Source organism: Sesamum indicum, linkage group LG8 (assembly GCF_026168435.1).
Source record: "Sesamum indicum cultivar Baizhima isolate 11 linkage group LG8, ASM2616843v1, whole genome shotgun sequence".
Taxonomy (NCBI): Eukaryota; Viridiplantae; Streptophyta; class Magnoliopsida; order Lamiales; family Pedaliaceae; genus Sesamum; species Sesamum indicum.
This window is the reverse complement of record NC_142664.1, coordinates 22,804,214-22,825,860: the sequence shown is the minus strand read 5'-3', so window position 1 is coordinate 22,825,860 and position 21,647 is coordinate 22,804,214. Positions and strand designations below refer to the sequence as shown.

At 32.1% G+C, this 21,647-nt stretch overlaps 3 protein-coding genes across 4 annotated transcripts; 2 read left to right on the top strand and 1 right to left on the bottom strand.

The window, feature by feature from the left end:
* Window positions 1-1,552: 1,552 nt before the first annotated feature.
* On the top strand, window positions 1,553-4,881 carry LOC105168687 (acetylajmalan esterase 2). The gene is made up of 5 exons (XM_020696360.2): window positions 1,553-1,855; window positions 2,234-2,449; window positions 2,873-3,024; window positions 3,448-3,718; window positions 4,510-4,881. The coding sequence occupies exons 1-5, from the start codon at window positions 1,597-1,599 to the stop codon at window positions 4,722-4,724; spliced, it is 1,113 nt and encodes a 370-aa protein (XP_020552019.2). The 5' UTR covers window positions 1,553-1,596; the 3' UTR covers window positions 4,725-4,881.
* A 1,890-nt stretch (window positions 4,882-6,771) lies between these two features.
* LOC105168471 (uncharacterized) lies at window positions 6,772-8,015 on the top strand. Its single transcript, XM_020696507.2, has one exon. The coding sequence runs from the start codon at window positions 6,862-6,864 to the stop codon at window positions 7,798-7,800; it is 939 nt and encodes a 312-aa protein (XP_020552166.2). The 5' UTR covers window positions 6,772-6,861; the 3' UTR covers window positions 7,801-8,015.
* Window positions 8,016-12,587: 4,572 nt separating this feature from the next.
* Window positions 12,588-20,756, bottom strand: LOC105168470 (RING finger protein). 2 transcript variants are annotated; one of them, XM_011088565.3, is made up of 4 exons: window positions 19,628-20,754; window positions 19,350-19,400; window positions 19,084-19,156; window positions 12,588-12,959 (listed from the first exon to the last, which is right to left on the bottom strand). In XM_011088565.3, exons 1-4 carry the CDS (start codon window positions 20,431-20,433, stop codon window positions 12,789-12,791), a joined length of 1,101 nt encoding a protein of 366 aa, XP_011086867.3. In that variant the 5' UTR covers window positions 20,434-20,754; the 3' UTR covers window positions 12,588-12,788. The 2 variants fall into 2 exon arrangements, with proteins under 2 accessions (XP_011086867.3, XP_088740149.1); XM_088884023.1 differs by lacking the exon at window positions 19,350-19,400 and having other exon boundaries at window positions 19,628-20,756.
* Between the last annotated feature and the right edge of the window lie 891 nt (window positions 20,757-21,647).

Below are 21,647 nucleotides of genomic sequence, written 5' to 3'. Positions count from 1 at the left end.
TTTATGAATTATTGTATGTTAAAAAGTAAATGAACATAAATTGTTAATTTTTTTCATAAGATAATAATTTATTCATTTATAATATCACATGAATTATTTGTATTTTTCCCTAAATTTTGAATCTCGCTTCCGATTTCAATCGAAGGATTCCAACATTATCGCAAACTTATCAGTATAATTCATTGTATTTTTTTAGAATTATATAAAAAAATATACACTATTATATTTGTATAGTTCATTGTATTTTTAAAATTAATATAATTTTAAAAAATAATTAAATAAATTAATTTATAAAAATAAAATTAAACGAAAAAAAAAAAAGTTGATGCACGACAATTCAATTCACAATTCATATCGTGGATCAAATCCCCGAGTTCAGGTCCACGGCACCAAGTTGTGGATCCAATCTGCGACTTGGTAAGATTTTTTTTTAAAAAAAAAATGATTCTTGTGATCCGTTACTCGATATATTTATATTATATTTTATATTTATATAATTTATTTTTTAATATTATTTAAATAATTAACCCCCTCCCTCCATTTCTTCATGTAGATGAGAAAAATGTAATTTTAATTCTATAATTTAGAGGTGATACTTTTTATCTTGCACGAATTGATTTTTGCAATATAATTTTAATATTTGGCGTTTTTAAATTTTTTTGGGCATCTAATCAAAAAATTGCATGTGACTTGTACATGATATAATTTAATTGTAAATTTAGTCCTGTAACTTAGGGAGAGCTGTCATTTTTTTTCATGCACAAATTTATTTATAGGATTAAAATTACAATTTAATTAGATTATATATAAGTTATATGTAATTTTCTAACTAAATTAGTTTGAAAATTAATATAATTATAAAAAATCTAATATTATAGAACTAAATTACGAAAATAAATTTATATCAAATAAAAAATACCACATTTTTACAGTACAAAACTAAATTGCAATTTCCCTTCCACCTAGACTTAGCTATGCCAACATGTAGTAGGTAGCAATAATGAACATTTTAGCGCAGGTCTCTTTTGACGCAACTCCTAAGGCTATGTTTGCTTTCCTATTTAGCTTTTGGCATGGATGGGGGTCAGGGTTAGGGTCCGGGCTTAAAAATTATTTCTGTAGGATTTATTTGATTGGAGCTAAAATAAATATATAAGAGAAATATAAGTAAAAATGAATGCATAAAAAATTATTTTACAGTACTAATAAATTATAGAATTAAAATGTCAAACGACATAATAATCTGCGACCTATATAGATTATTGAATTATGGCAAACTCATGATTTCAAGAGAAAACTGTAATTTTGTCCTGAAATTGTGAAATTAAAAAAATGTGAAGAACCAATTTACAAGTTTAACAAATATAGGATTAAAATGTGAAATGGTCATAATTAATAAAGTAGGATTAAGCCTTAAATTACTGTACTACCTATGTGGACTATTGAAATTATGGCAAACTGGGGACCCTTTGTTATTCAATGTCTTCATCTCAATTTGACATATTCCTGTGCCTATATATTTATGCATGAAACTGTAAGTTATAACATCCACAGGAAGAAGTAAAATTGAAAGAAAAAGAAAGAAACAAACAGATTATGGGTTATCTTTGTTGCAACTCAGTGTTCATATGCTTTTTTGTGCTTCTTCTAACTGGAACAATTTCATCTCAGCAACCTAGGTGTCCGTTCAACTATATATACCACTTGGGCGATGGCGTTGCGGACAATGGCAATGCTATTCGGACATTACCTTTCGGTCCTGGCCTCCCCGCAGCACGTTTGCCTTATGGTGAAACTTATCCTGGTCGGCCAACCGGCCGTTGGTCCGATGGTCGTCTGATCATAGATTTTGCAGGTAATAAACTTTGTTTTCTTATGTACTCATATTTCTTTTCTTTTCACTTGTAATTATTTTTTCTCCATTAAATTGAGCTCTCTTAAGGTTCGATATAATCGCAAATACCCCATTTGATATTCCTTGATAAAAACTTTTGTCCAACAATTGAATTATTCTATTAGCTTTTGTTAGGACTGCTTTCAAATTTTGGATTGAATTGTTCAAAATGTCCTTTCAGTACCTGAATTATAATCTGATATATTTTAATTTTTATTTAATTATAATAATGTCCGCCTGACACTCGATTTCTACATTCTTTATTTACAATAACGTTCGTCTAATATTAGATTGTTTTATTTCGATACTCTAAAATATTTCATCATATATTGGTTGCAGCCACAGTATTAGGTCTCACACGGCTTAAGCCATATTTGGATACCAACACTTCTTCAAACGACGGTGTCATCTTTGCCGTGGCCGGAAGCCCAGTTCTTGACAGGTTCTTTTATTTGAACAAGGGAGTTACAATTCCGAACTATGCTGCTCCTCTTAACCTGCAACATAATTGGTTCAGAAGATACCTTATGAATTTCGTCTGTTCGACACCAACAGGTTTATCATTATACATAAAATAATAATCAAATAAACCTAATAGTTACATGATGAGAAAACTGTAATTTTAGTCCTGTAAGTATAGAGGCTGTCAATTTTAATCCTCTACAAATCTATTTTTTGCAATGTTATGTTGTAATTTTAAAAACTTTTGACATTGAAGACAAAAATGATTGGAATTTGCTAAATTGATAAGAAAAGTGTACATGACCAACTTCATTGGGTGCCCCCTTTTTTTTTTTTTTTACTATTTTAGCAAATTCTTACCATTTTGTCTTTAATGTACAAAATTTCTAAAATTATCAAATATTTTCATATAGGACTAAGATCGACACCCCTATACTTAGATGACTAAATTAAATTGCAATTTTTCCGTTAAACAACGAGCCTAAGCATTTGTAAAATTTTGTGTATTTATTACAGAATGTGCTGGTAGGCTGGGAGACTCTCTTTTGTTGTTTGGAGACATTGAAGGCAATGATATCCACTACCCTTTACTCCAAGGAAAATCTATTCAAGATATCCAAACTAATTACGTACCATTCGTCACTCAAACCACCATCAATACTACAAGAGTAAGTCACACTAAATTCCGTTCAATTAATTAACAATTCCATTCAATTAATTACCAATTTGCAATTTTTTATCATCAATTATTTTCGAAAAGGTTTTATTTTATATCCCATAAGTTAGTTCATTTACAATTTTGTCTATTATTTTTCAACTTGCACCACATCACATCCCATAACTCCGAAAATTTTGCAATTTCAGTTCCAGTTGCAATTTACTTCTGTTAAATTTTTAATGAAAACATGAGAAACGCCCATTATGATGGAGCTAGTGCCATCCGTACACGTGATCTTTATGTTGAAAATTTAACGGAATTAAGAGTAGGAACTAAAATTGCAAAAATACTAACTTGTGGGGATGTAACATACGATTTTTTCTCATGATTTTTAAAATAGAATTCTATATAACTGGTTCATTCCAATTGCCAGGAGTTGATCAGGGCAGGGGCGAAACGAGTAATAGTTCCGGGAAACGTTCCCCTTGGATGTTACCCTTACATTCTAAGTGAGTTTCCAAGCAATGATCCGACAGCGTACGATGATCTTGGGTGTTTGAAGAGTGTGAACAATCTTGTTTTGTTCAAAAACAATCATCTTCGGACATCTTTGGACTCCCTCAAACTAGAATTCCCTAATGTCACCATCCTCTTCGCCGATTACTTCACCACTGTTAAAACAGTTCTTCGGACTTCACTTCCTAGTGAGTGCTTCTTCTTCTTCTTCTTGTTTTTAAGTAACATACTAGCTATTCTGGAATGCATACAATCAGAAAAATATCCTTGTGATAAAAAAAATTATAATTTAATTTATTTTTTAATTTTTTTATGGATTAAGTTGATAAACTTTTTCTAATTTTTTAATTTTTCCATCCATTCCGTTCGATTTTTTATAAATTTTTTATTTTAAAAAAAAAATAAAAAATACAGTAAGGGCAAAGTTGACGATGTCATACCTCTATTCAAGGGTAACATAATTTCATCAAACATCAGGGGATCTTTATAATTTTTCAAACAACAACGCGGTATTCGTAATTATGTCAAATCTCAGGGGAGGTCATCGTAATTTTTCCTGATATTTAATTTCTTTTGAGTTATCTTTTAATTTAAAGCTGAAAACAATCTAAAAGGGATATATATTTGCAATGCAGGCAATAAAATAATACTTCCTTTTAGTCTTCAAAGTATGGAGGTGGCAATTTTAGTCCTGTAATTGTAAAAATTTTGCACATGAAAGATTAAAATTATTAGAATTTGTTAAAAATGATAGGAAAAGTGCACGTGGCATGCACTTGACCAACTTAATTATGTGCACTTTTTGGTCATTTTAAAAAAACTATAATTTTAGTTCCAAATCTCAATTCCATTAAATTTATGACGGATACAATGTTGTTTGGGACTAAAATTATAAATTTTTTGGAGTTATGAAATGCAATATGACGAGTTAAAAAATAATGGGATCAAATTATAAAAAATTAACATGTGATTCTTGTAGGTTTTGTTAACAATACATTATTGAAGACTTGTTGCGGAATCGGAGGTACTTATAATTACGACAGAAGAAGGTTTTGTGGATCCTTGGGGGTGCCGGTTTGCTCTGATCCAAGTAAATATATACATTGGGATGGAATACATTTGACCCAAGAGACCAACTCTCGGATCTCACAGATTCTTGTTCAGCAACTCCTTCCAGCTCTCAGTTGCTCCTAATTCCACATTAATTATTTATATTTGAGTATGATTAAAAGGTTATTAAAATAAAATCATAAAGATTTACCACATATGTAAAATAAAAATCCCATTTCATATGGTGTGACAATAATGTATAGTGGAATGCTTATGAACGCCAGCATATATTCATGATCAATACATGCATTTTATTTTCTTTTGAGTTTGAATGATTAATTACCACAATCTAAAAGTAAAAAATTATGGTAAATACTAATTAGTTATAGCTATGTAATGACAGCTGTCGTTTCTACAATCGAAGTTAAAATATTAACTACAATTAAAAACTACATCAAATGTTCTAGCCATAGGTAAAATCATGACAAATATTAGTCATGGTTAATATTTCAGTTTCCGTATTGATTTTGTTTCATTGTGAGTGTGTCAATATTGATTTATCATGATTTTTAAACTATAGTGATTTATAGTGTAAAAAAAAAATCATATTGTTTTATAGTGTAAGTTGGTTGCTTCGTCTTATGTTTTAAGGTCAGTATACTTTTCGTCCTATTAATTATGAGATACCCATTGATAGTTCCATAAATTGCAAAAAATCATACTTTTAGTCTTTTCGTCAAATTCTATAAGCATTTTGATCGAAAATCTACGTGCTAGGCACGTGGCCTTAATCCATGTGCTTAACACCTGTATTTTCAATTTGACAAAATGACTAAAGTGATAGTTTTTATAACTTATGAGATCATTGACAAGAATATACTCGTGATATTGATATGATTTTCAACAGTCTGGAGTATCGAGTAAAACACTTCTATAACACTTATAAGACCTATCCTCATCAGAACATCTAAGAAACCTCTATTCCACCGGATCATATGCTTTATATCTAATTTGAGAACTAAATAACCATCCTTACCATGAATCATGTTTTTTATATGATGGTTAATAGCAAATGCCACTAGTATATTATCTGTAATTAATCAACCTAAAATAAAAGCATATTGAGATGGAAAAATTGCATGATTAAGGATATGATTGAGTCAATTAGTAACACATAATGCGCATAGTGACATTGTAAAGACTAATGGGGCGAAATTGAGCTACAATTTTCGTTTCCTTGCACTTAAGTATAAGTACAGTGTGTGAAATTGAGCTAGTTTAACAAAGATTTCTCATTAAGGATACAAAGCACACATCCCCGTCAACAAGATTCCAAAATTTTTCAAAAAAGTATAGAGGGCATACTGTCCGGATCTGGTGATTTTTGGAATAAAATTTTATTGCTTAATAACATAATTTCACTAAACAAGTATTATGAACGAATTCATTTTGTTCGTATTAGGCTGAGTTTGGGCCGATGACTGCAACTTTCAAAAGCTTATTTAATTTTGTTTTCATTTTTAGCATTTTCAAGTGAATTTTGGACGAAAAAATGAAAATATGTCTGACTTGATAGGTTTTTCATATGTAAAGACGTGATTAAATGAAAATTATTTGGATTATGATGTTTTTTGATAGTTTCTTTTTTTTTTGTTTGTACAAAAGAAAGTAATATTTTACGATTATGTGTGTAAAACGTAACACATGAAATTTTAAAGTTTATTGTTCATTCTTCACAAAAAATGTCCAACTGAACAATTTGAAATAGTACGAAAATGAAAAATGGACATATGGAAATAAAATCAAACGAAGACTGACAACTTGTATTTATATTTGGAATTATTTTTGGTCGATCTTGATATCGAAAGTATTTGATAATTTCAAATATAATCATTTTTAGGATTGTACAAAACAATAATCTGCACTATGTTCAAGTTAAAATTTGGAGCTCCTAAAAATATTTTAGTTCTATAAAATTAATTAAATGATAATATATTTCTTTATAATATTAATTATCCAAATCCAAAAATTACGCTAAATTCACCCTTAGATATATATATATATATACATATGTGTGTGTGTGTTGAAAGTATAAGGGTAGGCCCATGGAAGAAGCCCAATCCAACTGTAGTCGCAACCCCATTAACAATCCCTACACCCGCTCCCACCACATCCCCTCTCCGCTTCTCCTTATCTCACGCTCACTGAATTATACTTACTCCACACTCTCTCCCTCTCTCTCTCTCTCTCACTCACTCTCTCACACCACACACACTAACACATGGCAACAGAGCATCAGCCGCCGGACTCCCAAATCTCCACCATCCCACCACCCACCGCCACTACCACCGCCCCCACTCCGGACCCACCCCCCATCGACCACCCCGCACCCACCACCACCGCCGCCACTAACCCCCCTAAACGACAGCGCCGCCCCAGCGTCCGCCTCGGGGAGATCGGAGGCGACCCACCGTATGAAGCTCACCAGCGAAGGCCCAACAAAACGTGGCGCTTTCACAAAGACCCGTCTTTTGCTGCTAAAACCTCCAAAACGCGCCCCCTGACCAACCTTGTCAACGGAGGAGGCGGAGGCGGGGGCGGGGGCGGGGGCGGAGGCGGGGGCGACTCCAATTTCCAAGATTCCGTTGAGCTCTCTGAGAATTATGTGGATTTCACTCACCGGAAGCCGAAAATCAAGAAGCCCACAAAAAGGGCTCGCACCAATTGGAATAAATTTGACTCGACCGCCGTTAATAATGGAGGTGGCGGTGGAGGAGCAGGATTAATTGAGAGCACAAATTTTTCACCGGAAGAAAATGAGAATAATAATGAAGTGTTCCGAGAGTTCGACGCTGACGGTTCTGAGAGCCCTTTGCTAAAAGAGCAGCGAAGCCCAATTAATTCTGTAGAGAACATGGGTTTACAGTTTTGGGATCAACAGAGAAGGGCAAGTCGAGCCCGGGCTTCCGAAAGCAATGGAGTGCATCATAATGAGGTTAATTCGCCGGAGAAGCATAATGAGGGGAATGTCGGGGTGAGAGAGTGGTTAATTGGATTGGGGTTGGTGAGATACGCCCCCGTCTTCGAGATACATGAGGTGGACGATGAAGTTTTACCAATGCTAACGTTGGAGGACCTTAAGGACATGGGAATCAATGCAGTTGGTTCGCGGAGGAAAATGTATTCGGCCATTCTCAAGCTGCGGAAAGGGTTTTCGTGAGTTGTTATGTGTTGTATGAGTTGGTTTAGTAGTTTGCCCTTTTGTCTCCTCAGCTTAGCAACTTAAGTAATAATGATATAATTTTGTTGTGGTAACTTAGTTTTGCAATTTGCGCTTCTTTATTTTGGCTTTGATGCTGTCTTAGTTGTTGTGAAATATAACTGTTAATGTACAAAAGATGGGAAACAAAGAAATAGACTTGGTTAGAGTATAAATCCTTGAGGCATTTAAATTAAGTTTTTGATATTATGGAAGCTAATGAGTTAATAAAAGTTGCAACTTCTAGTCTTTTTTTATTAAACTGTGTATAAATATATTGTAGCTTGCTTGTACATTCTGACACTAATTATGAATGCTTTTCTTATCTTGATTGATGATTTTAGGTCTCAAGTTACTTCTCCTCAACTTTAATGCCACTTCATTCTGAAATAGATGTTCAGCTGCTACTCTTGACCAGCCCCTGTGACCATTTTCTCCAATGCAATATCTTATATTCAGTCAATTAACTTCTGAAACTATTCGAAGCTTTTGATAGTTTGATAGTATCAAAGTATCGGTGTAAACCATCAATTGAAGGGTAGATGATTTGACTTTCTACTGTAGCCGAACTGGAGGTTCATAAGTTAGCAAAGCAAGACTTATAAAATAAAATTTTAACTTGAATATGCATGCTAGTCACTGCTGTACTGTTTGATTTCTACTGTAATGTGGGTTAAGTGAGTTAGGATTTTTATTACTCTATTTAATAAATTACTTTTAGCTTCTATGCTGTGATACTCAATCAACCTGTGTGTACAGTTGTTGTTATCCAACTTAATTCATTGTGCAGGCCTGTCATAGCTTGCTTCAACTGATAAATCATTAGTTTTGTGCATTTTATATTTCAAGAAGTTTGCTTAGTGATGTGAGTTAGGATTAGATCCTATTATTTCTCTTAAATATTTTGCTCAGTATATCATATGGCTGACAAATGCTGTAGAATCTGAAAAATACTTGTTGAAGTGCAAATTGGTTGATAAGAATTTGATGTTGAGAGTCATGGTTAGAGTTGCCAATTGCTTTGAGTTTGAAGGTCACAATTGTTTGAGATTTCTTTCAAACTTCTCGATGTGGAACCTGCCATATGGTTATACATAATGTAATTGTTGCAGAAATCAAATGATTTAGGCAGTGATATGTACATATCTGTGGTTAAAACATCGTTCCAGATAAATGCCCCAAGTCATGAATGATAAGGATAAAATTTTATCAAAGTTCTTTTCTTATTAATTATTTATATGAAGATACGACATTAATGAAATGCATCCAAAAATATAAACTTTGATTTCAGTTATTATTGCATTTGGTACTTCATTTTGCTTAGGCGAGTGGGATCAGTTCAGACTCGGTAAAGTTCTGAATCTTCTGATGCTGGAAGAAAATTTCTATAGGAGCTGAAGCTTATTATGTTGTATTTAACCCAACCCAAACTTCTTATGGTGATATACATTGGTGACTTTATAACACAGCCAAGTGAGAAATGATATCTTTTGTCTTTACTATAGAAGTAGAACATATGATGAATTCATGTCCTAGTATACGCTTGTCTGTGAGGGCAAAAGATTCTCTACACCTTATGGCACTGGAGCGCTTCTCTGGAACATGCTTCTGAATGTTAAGTTGCATTTATTATTGAAATTGTCTTTGGTGGTTGCGAGGAGTGGTGAAAGATAGATTGCATGGTGTGAAATTAATGGCATGACAAAACACAAAGCAGGGGAAGAGGCAGGGAAAGAAAACTGATTTGAGTATTTATGACATGTTAGATGGAGACTTTCTATCCTTTCTTCTATTCTCTTCTTTATATAGACAGTGCTAGTGAATCTACAGCTTCAAGGTATGAACTCTGACAACAATAGTGTGGGGATACATCTACATCACCTCAGATGTTGTAACTGTTGCTGGTCCTGCCTAAACAATCTGTATATAAACCTATGTAGGCCAATTTTTTGGCAAAATCACACAAAGAGACCTTCATTCTCTCATGTATATCTTTTTGATACCTTGTGTTTCTTGTCTGTGATCCTTTGTTGACATAGCCTATATTAAGTCTAAGCAGCAGTTAATTGTGGAGTTTGATGGCCTTCTGTTAGTAGAGTTGGATGAGAAACACGTATTGTTTTGAGAATGCCAACTGAACACTCATCAAGGACTAAACTACTTGTGATTCTGTTGCTTATTCCTATGTTCTGCAATTGATTTTCAGCTTCATAAGAACATTCTCTTTATATCATATTGGGTGCCTTTTCAGGGAAAAATTTGTAATCTCCGAGATTAGCAGATGTTACCTCTATAAACAAATGTTCTATTAGAAGAATCTAATAGTTGTTTCTATTTACTGGAACTGTGAAGCTACCATATAAAAGACTAGTTAGTTGTATATTTCATATTCAATTTAGATTTTTAAGGTCTTCGCCTGATTAATACATTAAAGATCCCATTTACTCGTACATGCTATTTTAAGCGATGAACAATGCGTTTTCAGTATAATACCTAATATTTTAGACCACTTCCTGCTTGTGGTAAATGTTGAAGAGACTAAAGGAAAAAGGGGGTGTGGTCCTAAAAGCACTTGTGGAGCAACGAGTTGTTCCTTTTGTCTCCCCTTGTTAATAGATTCCTCGAAAAGCAGCCAGTTTCATTATTTGAGGGAAAAAATGGAATGAGAAGGATTTGAGGAAAAAATTACATTTCACTTATTCACTTAGTAAAGAAATGTAGAAGGATGGAAACTGAACGTTTCATTTTCACTTAGTCTGATAAATTTTTACCTTATTGATTCTAAACTATCCAAGAAAAGCTTTTCCTTCTTACTTTTGCCTGGCAGATGAAACTAGTGATTGGAAATAGCTTTTCATGATTACAGGTTGAATAATCTTTTGCTTCGTTTACTCCACTGGTCCGCCATATTTCTTTTCCTAAGTTGCTTGCTGATGATCAGCTCAACATTTCTGGAATCAAGTAGGTTTATTCAGATTTAGGTGCATCAAATAAGTGCGTTCATGAAAAATAGCATTGTTACGTAGTCTTGCACTAGTTGCTATCTTTCAATTCCGAGCCCCCTTCTCATTTAAATGTACGCACACACATTATAACATAGAGGCAGATTTATCTGCATGCATGTCGATTGTGCGCAGCGATGAATTATTTTGTTTTCTTTACCCAAGTTTGCGTTCATGTATTCCCTCTGACGAGGAGGTCTTTGTATGTCCTGCATACATCTATTTGCCTAGTTACTTGTAATCTGAGTTCATTCTGTACAGGTTTAGGAACTTAGTATTCAAATGTCGATTCATTAACATAATTTTCAAACACTTCTAACTTGCTCTTCATATCAAACTTCAAATGTATCTGTTCTCTGTATCTTGTGAGACCTACAATGTCCTACTAGTTGGATTAATAATACCTGCATGGTGTTAAATTTCAGTGTAATTTTTCACATGAATAGAAGGTACTTGGGCGAGATTGACAACACGGTCTTTGCACGTTTTTATAGCAGGTGAGACAATTTACTCCCAAGTGTTTATGCATTGTTCTTGAACCCCATCTCCACCCAGAAAAATTATTCAGGGGCATTTCTATTGTTTGTCCAAAAACTGCTTGTCGTCGGTGGTCCCACTGCATATAAGAGGCAGACTTGCTATGATCATTTAACGATTGTTTGATCAACCAGCCTGCCCGATGGTGTTATGGGCTGTTGTGAGCTTCTCAAGGTGTCAGGGTACGATGGGGTTTCTGAAGAGAAACCTGTCAGCGTTAACAAAAACTCAGTGTCACCCCCTCACTCGATGCCACCACTGTGGTTTCTACTTACAGATTGTGAATAAGTGGATTGTGTGCTGTTCTAACGGTTCACAACCCATTTACGGTCCAAGAGGGGCGTGCATACCCACATGAATTGTGAATTGGACTATATATGTTCATGTGAATTGTGAATCGTTAGATCGAACCATCTACTACCCATTTAAGATTTAGGAGGATTAGGCAGCTTATTCGATAACTCCCACGAGTTTTGAATCGTTGCACCAATCCTGGTGGCATTAATATGTGCTAATCTAACAGTACACGACCCCACCCGTTTAAGGTCTAGGAGGGGCAGGGAGCTTATTCTTATTTCTTGCAGTAGGGCTGTTCAACGGGCTACGAATTGGCCCAGAACAAAAGGTCTAAAGTTGGATTAGTGCGTCCCACATTGTTTTTCTTTTAATTCTTCTTCTTTTTTCTGGAGAAACAAAAACTTGCAAGTTGCAACATCGAGACATAAGATTGGCAACGACCTACGTCACATTGATAACACGTGATTTATATTATTTACACTAAATATGCGTAAGTTCTTTTCAAATTTGACATAATTATGAATATATTTTTATTGATTGAAAAACTATTAATACTCTTTAATCTTAACAGTCAGTCAACAACACATTTTCATCAAATATTGGTGCGTATTGATAATTTCACAACTAACGAGAGAATATTAATAATTATAACGAATTTTAGAAAAAACTCATTGTATTTTGGCTTATTATTTTCAAACTCGGCGCATATAAAACTCGCACTCTCACCTGCATGTTGCATGCAACAAAAGAAACTAGGGAAAGAAAAATGAGAACTAGCAAAAATTATAAAAAGATATAGTGATGAATTAAATAATCAGAAAATAAAAATTCTAAGCAATTGGGTAATTAAAAAGATTGAATAAAAGTACAGGCCATATGCTTCCCAATACCTTTTACATTTATGGGGTTCAGTTCTTCAAACTACTCTTCATGATTAGAGAAATTTAACTAATTCACATAAGTATTGGAGCAAAAATTAAAAATAAAAAAATAATTAAAAAAAACAAAAGCACGAAATAAAAACGACAGGATGGAATTTTTTCATAAATTAAAAATTAAGTGAAGAAATTAAAAAAAAGGTTAAATTATGGTGGGGGTAGGGAGGAAAATATATTAATTAGAAGCATTAATTCTACCATAGTGAAGCACCATAATGTGATGGGTAGTGGAGGAATTGGGAAGCAAAGTGATGAAATCCCTTGGATTATTACTCCATATGTTATCTCTTACATGCTGCAATGTCAAGAAAGGTAGAAGCCTTTGCCCTTTGCATCTTATCTCAATCTGAAACAAAAAAAATATACATATATATACATCCACGTTAATCAATTAATTAACTAGTAGTAGGTATATATATATATATATAATTGATAAAAAAGAATTAAATTTAATCATATGTTGTTCTAATTTTAGTCGAGGCATCGAGTCGCATTTGATCAACAATCACATATATAGATTACAATTAGATACATTGATATGAAAATTTAAATTTTGATCATAATTAATCAATATTTGTCATATATAATCATAATTGTTACCAGATTATTTAATAAACCATAGTTCTCAGCCATGGTCAGAGCATTTAATCATGGTTTAAGCCACAACTAAAATTTTGGTCTCATCTGTTGAAACAACGACTAAATAGCTTTTGCGTAGATGTAGTTATAGTGATTACAGATCATAATTTTTTTATTTTTAACCATTGTGATCAGCCAAAATAAAAATTCATATTTTTTATGGCGAAACTTTCAAATAAATAAAAATGCATAATGAATTAATTTAATTATTCATGTAAACCTTAAAAAAAACTCCTTCCCAATTATATAAATAAATAAATATATATATATATATTAGGATGAAAAAAAGTTTTAATTAATATGATGAATGAAGTCATGCTTTGTCACATATATTCTCATCACTTATACCCCGCACACATATATTTTATATATAATAAAATGTTAACATCTCCTTTACAAGAAAAAAAGAAAAAAGGGATTTGTTTCTCTATCTTAAAAGTAAACCCTTTTTTGCATTCTTCTCACTTTTCTTCCACGCACGTATTCATAAAGCAATAAACACACACACACATATATATATATATATATATATATAATATTTATTTAGAGATGAATCCTATCGCCATTCAAAACCTACCCACGATACACAACTTCTCTACACTTTAATCATTTCAAAAGGGACCCATTCAAACTTTGCTCCTAAGCCTAAATCATTATACTTTAGACTTCATTTTTATTTGATGTTGCAATACCATCTTTATGTATTATTGTTGTTCTTATTATATTATCTCAAATATTTTATTTTATATTCCGTACTATAGATGCATACATTAAAAAAATTTAGCATTTAACTATGATTAATAATAAATAGCTGAATAAATAGTTTACGACGATTGTTGGTCGTAATTTTTGCTAATGTGACTAAGACATTTATTATGAGTGAAATCATGACAAAAATAATTTTCATAGTGGACATCTAACCTTTGCAACAGTTAATAATAATTATTTACTATGATTTTAGTTCATAGCCAATAAAATTGTAACAATAGTAAATTTTCATTTGTAATATTCAAGTTAGAAAAAAATATTTTTCAAGAAAATATATTTAGCTACGTATCACATATATATATATATATATGTTCATCCTTATGAGTATAATTCTATACATATATATATATATATATGTATATGTATGTATGTACATGCAGCTCCGTATATTATGTAAACACATTTGATGTTCATCCTGAGTATAATTCTACTTTTTTTTCGAAAAAAATTAATAATTAATTAAAGCCTTAGATAAGAAAAACAAGAATTTTATAGAAATAAAAAAGTTGACGGATGCAGAAAGCCCGGCGAGCAATCGGCACTTTTCCATTGGTTTCGTCCTATTTTAATTGTAATAGTTTACCTAACTTGTATATAGTATGTGTACAATATTGCCATACATACACTCATCTTACATGCAAGTCTCCTTCACGTTGCTTTCTTGTCTCAAGAACCCCTACGTGTATTATTCTATACATACATACATACATACATATATATATACAGGTATATATGTATGTACGCACATCGTATTTAAAAATAGAGAAAAGGGGATTTGGACTTGCCAATTCATCCTTGTCAATTCTTTATAAAGGAAAGGGTTGTCTGTGATCGTTTAAAATAAATGCTTATCAGTTTAATAATTTTAAATTACTTAAATTAAATTGATTTGAGTAAAAAAACTATAAATAATTCCTTAACTACCAATTTTTACAGTAAAAAACTATAAATAATTCCTACTAGTTAACTTACAATTTTTTTTAGCAACTTATTAATTCTCAACCCATAAGTATCAAAATAGAAATTTTGTCCTTTAATTGAAATTTTCAAACCACCCGAAATATGAACCGGATATATATATATATATGTATATTCGATTTCCTTGATGAATTTTAATTATCGTGTATCATCCATCTCTAAGTAATAAATAAATATGGATGATGTGGTGATACCAATCCTTATCATCACGCTTTCTTGTTTGTTTCTTGTCAACAACACGAAATGATTCTGCTATGCATTACCTATCATGCATTGCTTTCCTCCAACGTAAAACATACATTCTCATCTCTCTCATATCTCTCTCTCTCTCTCTCTCTCTATATATATATATATATATACACATCAATCTGTCTCTATCTCTGTCTAATAAATCATATCATATGTATAAAGTATTAGTCGTCTTCATGACTACTATGCTCATTATCATTATTATATCTTCCATTTATTTTATATTTTCCAAACATATATAGACCCCGTAAATATAAAATAATTAAATAAAATACACAAGTGCTGATACGCGAGACATATATATATATATATATCATATATTAAAAAATCAAAGTCATATATATAACATCAAATATATATCTCAGATCTTAAATATTATTTTTAAAAGAATAAAAGCCATATATATATATATATAAATATATACGTAGAGGTAATTAAAATAATTGAAGGGTGATGATCATGAATATTAGAAAAGGAAGTGAAGTGCAGCACTTAAGGCATTCGATGGCTCTTTTTTTAAGCACAATATTTGTAGGGGAAGGAAAAGACAATTAAGGGCCTACATTAGCTTAGTTGAAACCATCGACAGCATGACGATCGAAATCACACAATATTTATTTCTTTTTCACCTCCACGTCTTATTATTATTTTTCAAATATTTATGGGCTTTAATTCAATTATTTTTTATTTTTATTATTTCAGATAATTTACAATTTTGAGTCGATTATTTATAACCCTCAATTTGAATATCTAATTATGAATGATTTTTCTTTTCTTTTTTCTTTTTTTAGGGGGGGGGGGGGTTGGAATTTGAAAGTCAATGCATGTAATGAAACTATAGAAAAGATGAAACAGGGGTTTTAATTTCTGGAGGATTGATGATTGCCCCATGGGGACTGATGATCATCAATGCTTGTCACGTATTGTGATGATCAGTAAATAATCAATCATTATATATATGGTATGAAAACTAACAAAGATATTAAGCCATAAAAAAAAAAAAAAAAAAAGTAGTTTGATCTCATCATACCAAATCATCCCAAGATTTCTTTCTTTTTCATCTTTTCAATCATAGTTGATTTCTGTGTGTGTGTGTTCTTGAGAGAGAGAGAGAGAGAGAGAGAGAGAGAGATTAATCTTGATAATAATTAATAATCTTGATTTACATGCAGAATATTCCAAAATGTGGTGTATTACTATTTATATATATCCCAACCCACTTATAATCTCAATGATTGGCCACTAAGTTGCATGCCATTCCCATGTCTTAAATTATAAAAGTGATGACAGACTTCCCCTAAAATGGATATTATTTCTTCTTTTCCATACTCACACACATATATATATATATATAATTGCTTAAGTCAGCTATCACATATATATATATGCTATACATTCCCCTATATATATATATATATCAATTAATTTAATTTTAATTATGAGTATTAATTACACACAATTTAATTTAATTTTATAATCACATTGACTTAATTGATGAGGAACAAAATTAATTAATGCATGAGAATGAATGTTGAGTGTCATATATTCCAAAATTACGTTGAATAACTCTATAACAGAAATGTCAAACATCGTCGTATTTAATTAAATATTTCAATCTCTGTACGTAATGTATTTAAGAGAGGCACGTATAACAGTGTTTGTCATTTTAAAATTATGGTCGGAGAATTTTAGAGTTGGTATGCAGCTGTTCTAATATGTTTTCTTAATCTCATTCCCTTACTTTAAGATGGGAAATTATGATGATTTGTTTTTAAGGAATTGGAGAGTTATATGCATCCTAATCATAGCAAGGGTTGACCGAGCTAGTTAATTAATTCATAATTAGCTAAAATATTTATTCGGATTTAAATCAATTAATTACAAAAACAATGTAATACAATATTTGATATGTAATTGGTGTACAGTTAAAAGAAAAATGACCAATCACATAATAAATATGAGTAATACTAACCTGATCTGGATAACAATTTTTCTTGATAATTAAGTAATTGGAATGCTTTAGCTATACTATGTTAGGATTGGACCATTTGAAATCTCAATCTCTCATTTATCGATAAACTAAATTAGTTGGAAATTTCAAATTGGCTCTTCACTTAGTATGGGAGATAAAAATTCAAGCTGGGGCTGTCGATTGACTAAATTAAATTTTATTATTTCAAAATCAAATATAATTGAATAGCTTATAATATATATAGTGTTAATTTTAAAACATATATACATAAAAAAATCAAGTTTATTTTTAAAAAGATAGTATATATACAAGCTTACCCTATATAAATGCATGTTTGCACACAAAAACCCACTCATTACACAAAAAATCCTCAGTCAGAAACCATGAAAACTTTAAAGAACCTCCTTCTACATTTTGCATATATATATATATATATATATACATGCACGAAACCATTAATTCTAAATAATAACATGTATAAATTTGTTTGTACATAGATAATCATTGTCGATTTATGCATGAGTTAAAACTTCCAATCTTCGAAAGACACGTACTACTATTTTTCTTTAACTTTTGTATTTTTATTTAGATAACTTTTTTTAGATTATACTCCATGTATTTTTAATATATCAGACAGCTGCTACTAAGAATATGAACAACCTAGTTAAAACATTAAAAATTACATCTGAAGACTATACATAAATAATAAAATATACAATTAATATGTTCTCAACAAAATATATACTACATATTTTTTCATAATTATTATATTTATAAACGGAAATCGAATAATATAAATATATATATAAGTATGTAATATATATTAATATCTTCTGCTATGTGTTAGAGCTTCCTTAATAATGCAGCCAAAAAAAAAATAAAAAAAAGCTGAAAGTCTCATGCTATTATAAGCATAATTAGTAACTAATATATATAAACCTCTGACTTTTTTTTCTTTTATGGGAGGTGAAGGCCAAATAATTATATTTTTAACTACAGTTCCTCATCAATTAATTTCATCGCTTAATTAAGCTCTTCCTTTCACCACAAAATCGTAAGACTATGAGGACGTTAATTAATCGTAATCGACTTCCACTCTTTATACTATACTCATATATGTACAACTATACTTTAATTTTCATAATAAACATGTATAAATAACCTCATACGTATCTGATTTAAATACGGCATATTGGTCTTCGCATTATGATATATATATATATATATAGTTTTTTGTCCTAGATTAACATACAGTAGTTGAGTTAACTGGGAGGATTAAAAGATGTAGTCATCTATCAGTTTCTTGAAAAAGAAATGAATTAGAGATCATAATATATATATATATATATATAAAAGGTGGCACGTAGTTTTCTTCTACGTTTCGTCACTTCAACCCTAAACCTTAAATCCTTTCCTTGGGCTGATAACTAACTGCAGACTTCGTCGTTAAGGGGAATATTAACAATTGACTAACTCAAATCAGATAAAAACCCTTATGATAAATTGAAGGGATTGAGCTAATTAATGGAATCACAAGAAAGAGACCTAATTAGATGTCTACCTAGAAAAATATACATCGTACCTACTTATGATGTTATAATCTTATAATGCCTGTGTTCTCTCTTTTATAATACTTAGAACATAAATGCCTTATGGTTCTGCTGTTCACATCATGTTCCTCACACCAACCCCATTTCTCCAAAAATGGGATTCATTTATACATAGTTCAAATATATTTGCTTTATTTATGTTAAGACAACATCGTTTTGCACAAACACAAAGCAAGTATTGAATATTAACTCATTATGATCTAGCATTTCAAATCGCATAAAAAAATGAGATAAAATGGGATGCGTTTTCGTACCTCTGATTCGTTTTCCAGCCTAAGCTTGTTAACCAAGTACTTTATAACCAGTCGTATTGTCATCCTCCCGTCCCTAAATATTTTTTTTAAATTTAAAAAAAAAAAAAAGGGGACAAGGAAAATTTGGAGATCATGTTAGACTAAATGCTTACCTAGTTTGATGGCAAGAAAACAAGGAAAACTAAAATATGATGTTTTTTTGAATGAAATTGTTCAAATGAAGTAATTTTTGTGAAAATTGAGAAAGAAGAAAGTGATTAAATTACTTGATTCTCAAGTAGCTCTTGGATATCTGCGGCAAAAATGGTTCTTTTTCTCTGCAACCCAAAAACGAAATCGAACCCGTTACACATGATTATGTCGTCAGAAAATTAAGCTCCCAGGGTAGGGACAGAAAACCCGAAAAAGAAAGAAAAAGAGTAATCAAGTGCTCCATTTTACCAAATTAAAATCCAAGAACGTATAAAATGGTTACTTGTTTTTTTTTTTTTTTTTGTAATTTTGATGATATATTCATATATCAATCTATGCTAATATTACTTACTGATTTTGTGATGCTTGGAGCATGAACCATACGCCGGAATGCGGCCTCCTAGGAGGTTGAATGACTCTGAAATCCACGCCGGGTGGCCCCACGGGCGCCATATCCACCCCAGCATAGAGTTGAAACGGCCGTGCGAAATAAGAGGCCGATGGGGCCGCCGCCATTAGAGGAGACGGAGATGAAAACGAGGATGAAGACGAAGACGAAGACGCTGCTGCGGCTATACTAATCGGGATAGGCCTAAATGCCCAGTTAATTTCTTGATGTGGGGGGAAGTAATGGGAACTACTACTCCCTTGATGATGTTGTTGTTGCAAGAAGTATGATGGACTAAACCCTGCGAAATTCATTACTGGCCTCGGGGCTCGAAATTCGGGCATAGGGCCTAATGGCCTTATCATTTGCGAATGACTACTACTAGTAGGCATGAGTTCAAGCTCCACCAGACTTGACCCGTTGTCATTTTTCAGTGACGTTTGATCGCTCATGAGATCTTGCTTTAATTCGTGGCCGCCACCACCGATGCTCAGCTGTAGCCACCCGACGTCCTTCTCGTCCTCCGCTGCACCGATATCCGCCACATCCTTGGAGCTCGACTCCACGCCCTCGTTGAGGCTCTCGGCCCTCGACTCGTCTTCCGCCATCAATGGAGCAACAAGAACTAGATCCGATCCTATGCAATTAGCTTCGCTAGTACTAGAAAAAGCATAACCCTGTAACTGGCTCATAACAGTGCCGAAACCCTCGCCGTAGCCGCCACCACAACCACCGTAAAACCGCCGGTTCTCAGCCGAAAACATGGTCATCTCGAGCACCCCGGAAAGCCCAGAACCCCGAGCAGATGAGATTTGATGTTGTTGATCTCAGGGCGAGCCATGAATAGAAAGAAATGGGGTTTTCAGCAGGTTCTTGAGATCTGTTGATGCCATGAACATGTCTTACATGGTACTAGGGAATCAAGAACAACAACAAGGATATAGATACCCATTGACCAGATAAGTATATATGTAGTGGTATTAATAATTTATGGTGGAGAAAATCAGTGGAAAAATATGGGTAGAGAATGAACCTTACAAATCTCACTTTCCATTAATTCTCTTTGTTTGGAAGCTTGTGGGGGGTAGGGGGTGGGAGTAGGGGTAAGGGGGTGGGGGGGTAATGAAATAGTTGCAGCCCAGGGGGTGGTAGATAGATGGTGGTCAGTCAGTTACATGTTATTATTTTATATTTTATGTACATAAATAAATAATGATAATAATAATAATAATGTCATGAGAATACTATATACATATTTGGGAAATGTTGATTTAATTTGAATTTGACCGAATTAGGAAAATATATAATTATACGACGAGTAAAATATATTTATTATGAAATCAGTGACGAACATAACTTTCTATTATAGTTAATTATTATGATCAAAAGTAAGAAATTATAACAAATACCAATTAACTAATTACTACGATTGCAATATAACTATCAGTCGTTGTTTCTACAAACTCAAAGTCAAAACATTAGCCGTATGTAAAAACTATGGCAGATGTGGATTAATGGTGTTGAAAACTTGAGTTTTATGGTATTGCTTTTATTTGACCGTGTTAGATAGTACTAATTTGCTATGATTTGAATTGTAGTTATTTACAACGCATGAAATATAATCCAATTTTTGATAGCGTGAATAATTAAAAAGAGTAAATAAGTAATTACACGATAAATACAGTATTGTATGAAACAACAATTATTATATATGTATGATGATTGAATTTGACTGAATTTGAATATTTCTTTTCTTTTATATACATATGTGTTTAATTTGTATTAACCATATGTGTATAATTAAATATGTGTTAGCTAGATGGGCCAAAAGTAATATGTATATATAGAGAGAGAGTTTGGTTTTATTACATTTTCTTTCTTGACTTTATTAAATTATAAGACAGATCACACGTACGTTCCCAAGATGTTTTGTAATGAAGGGTTTACAACTTTAGAGCATATATATGTTGCAAGAACCGAAATT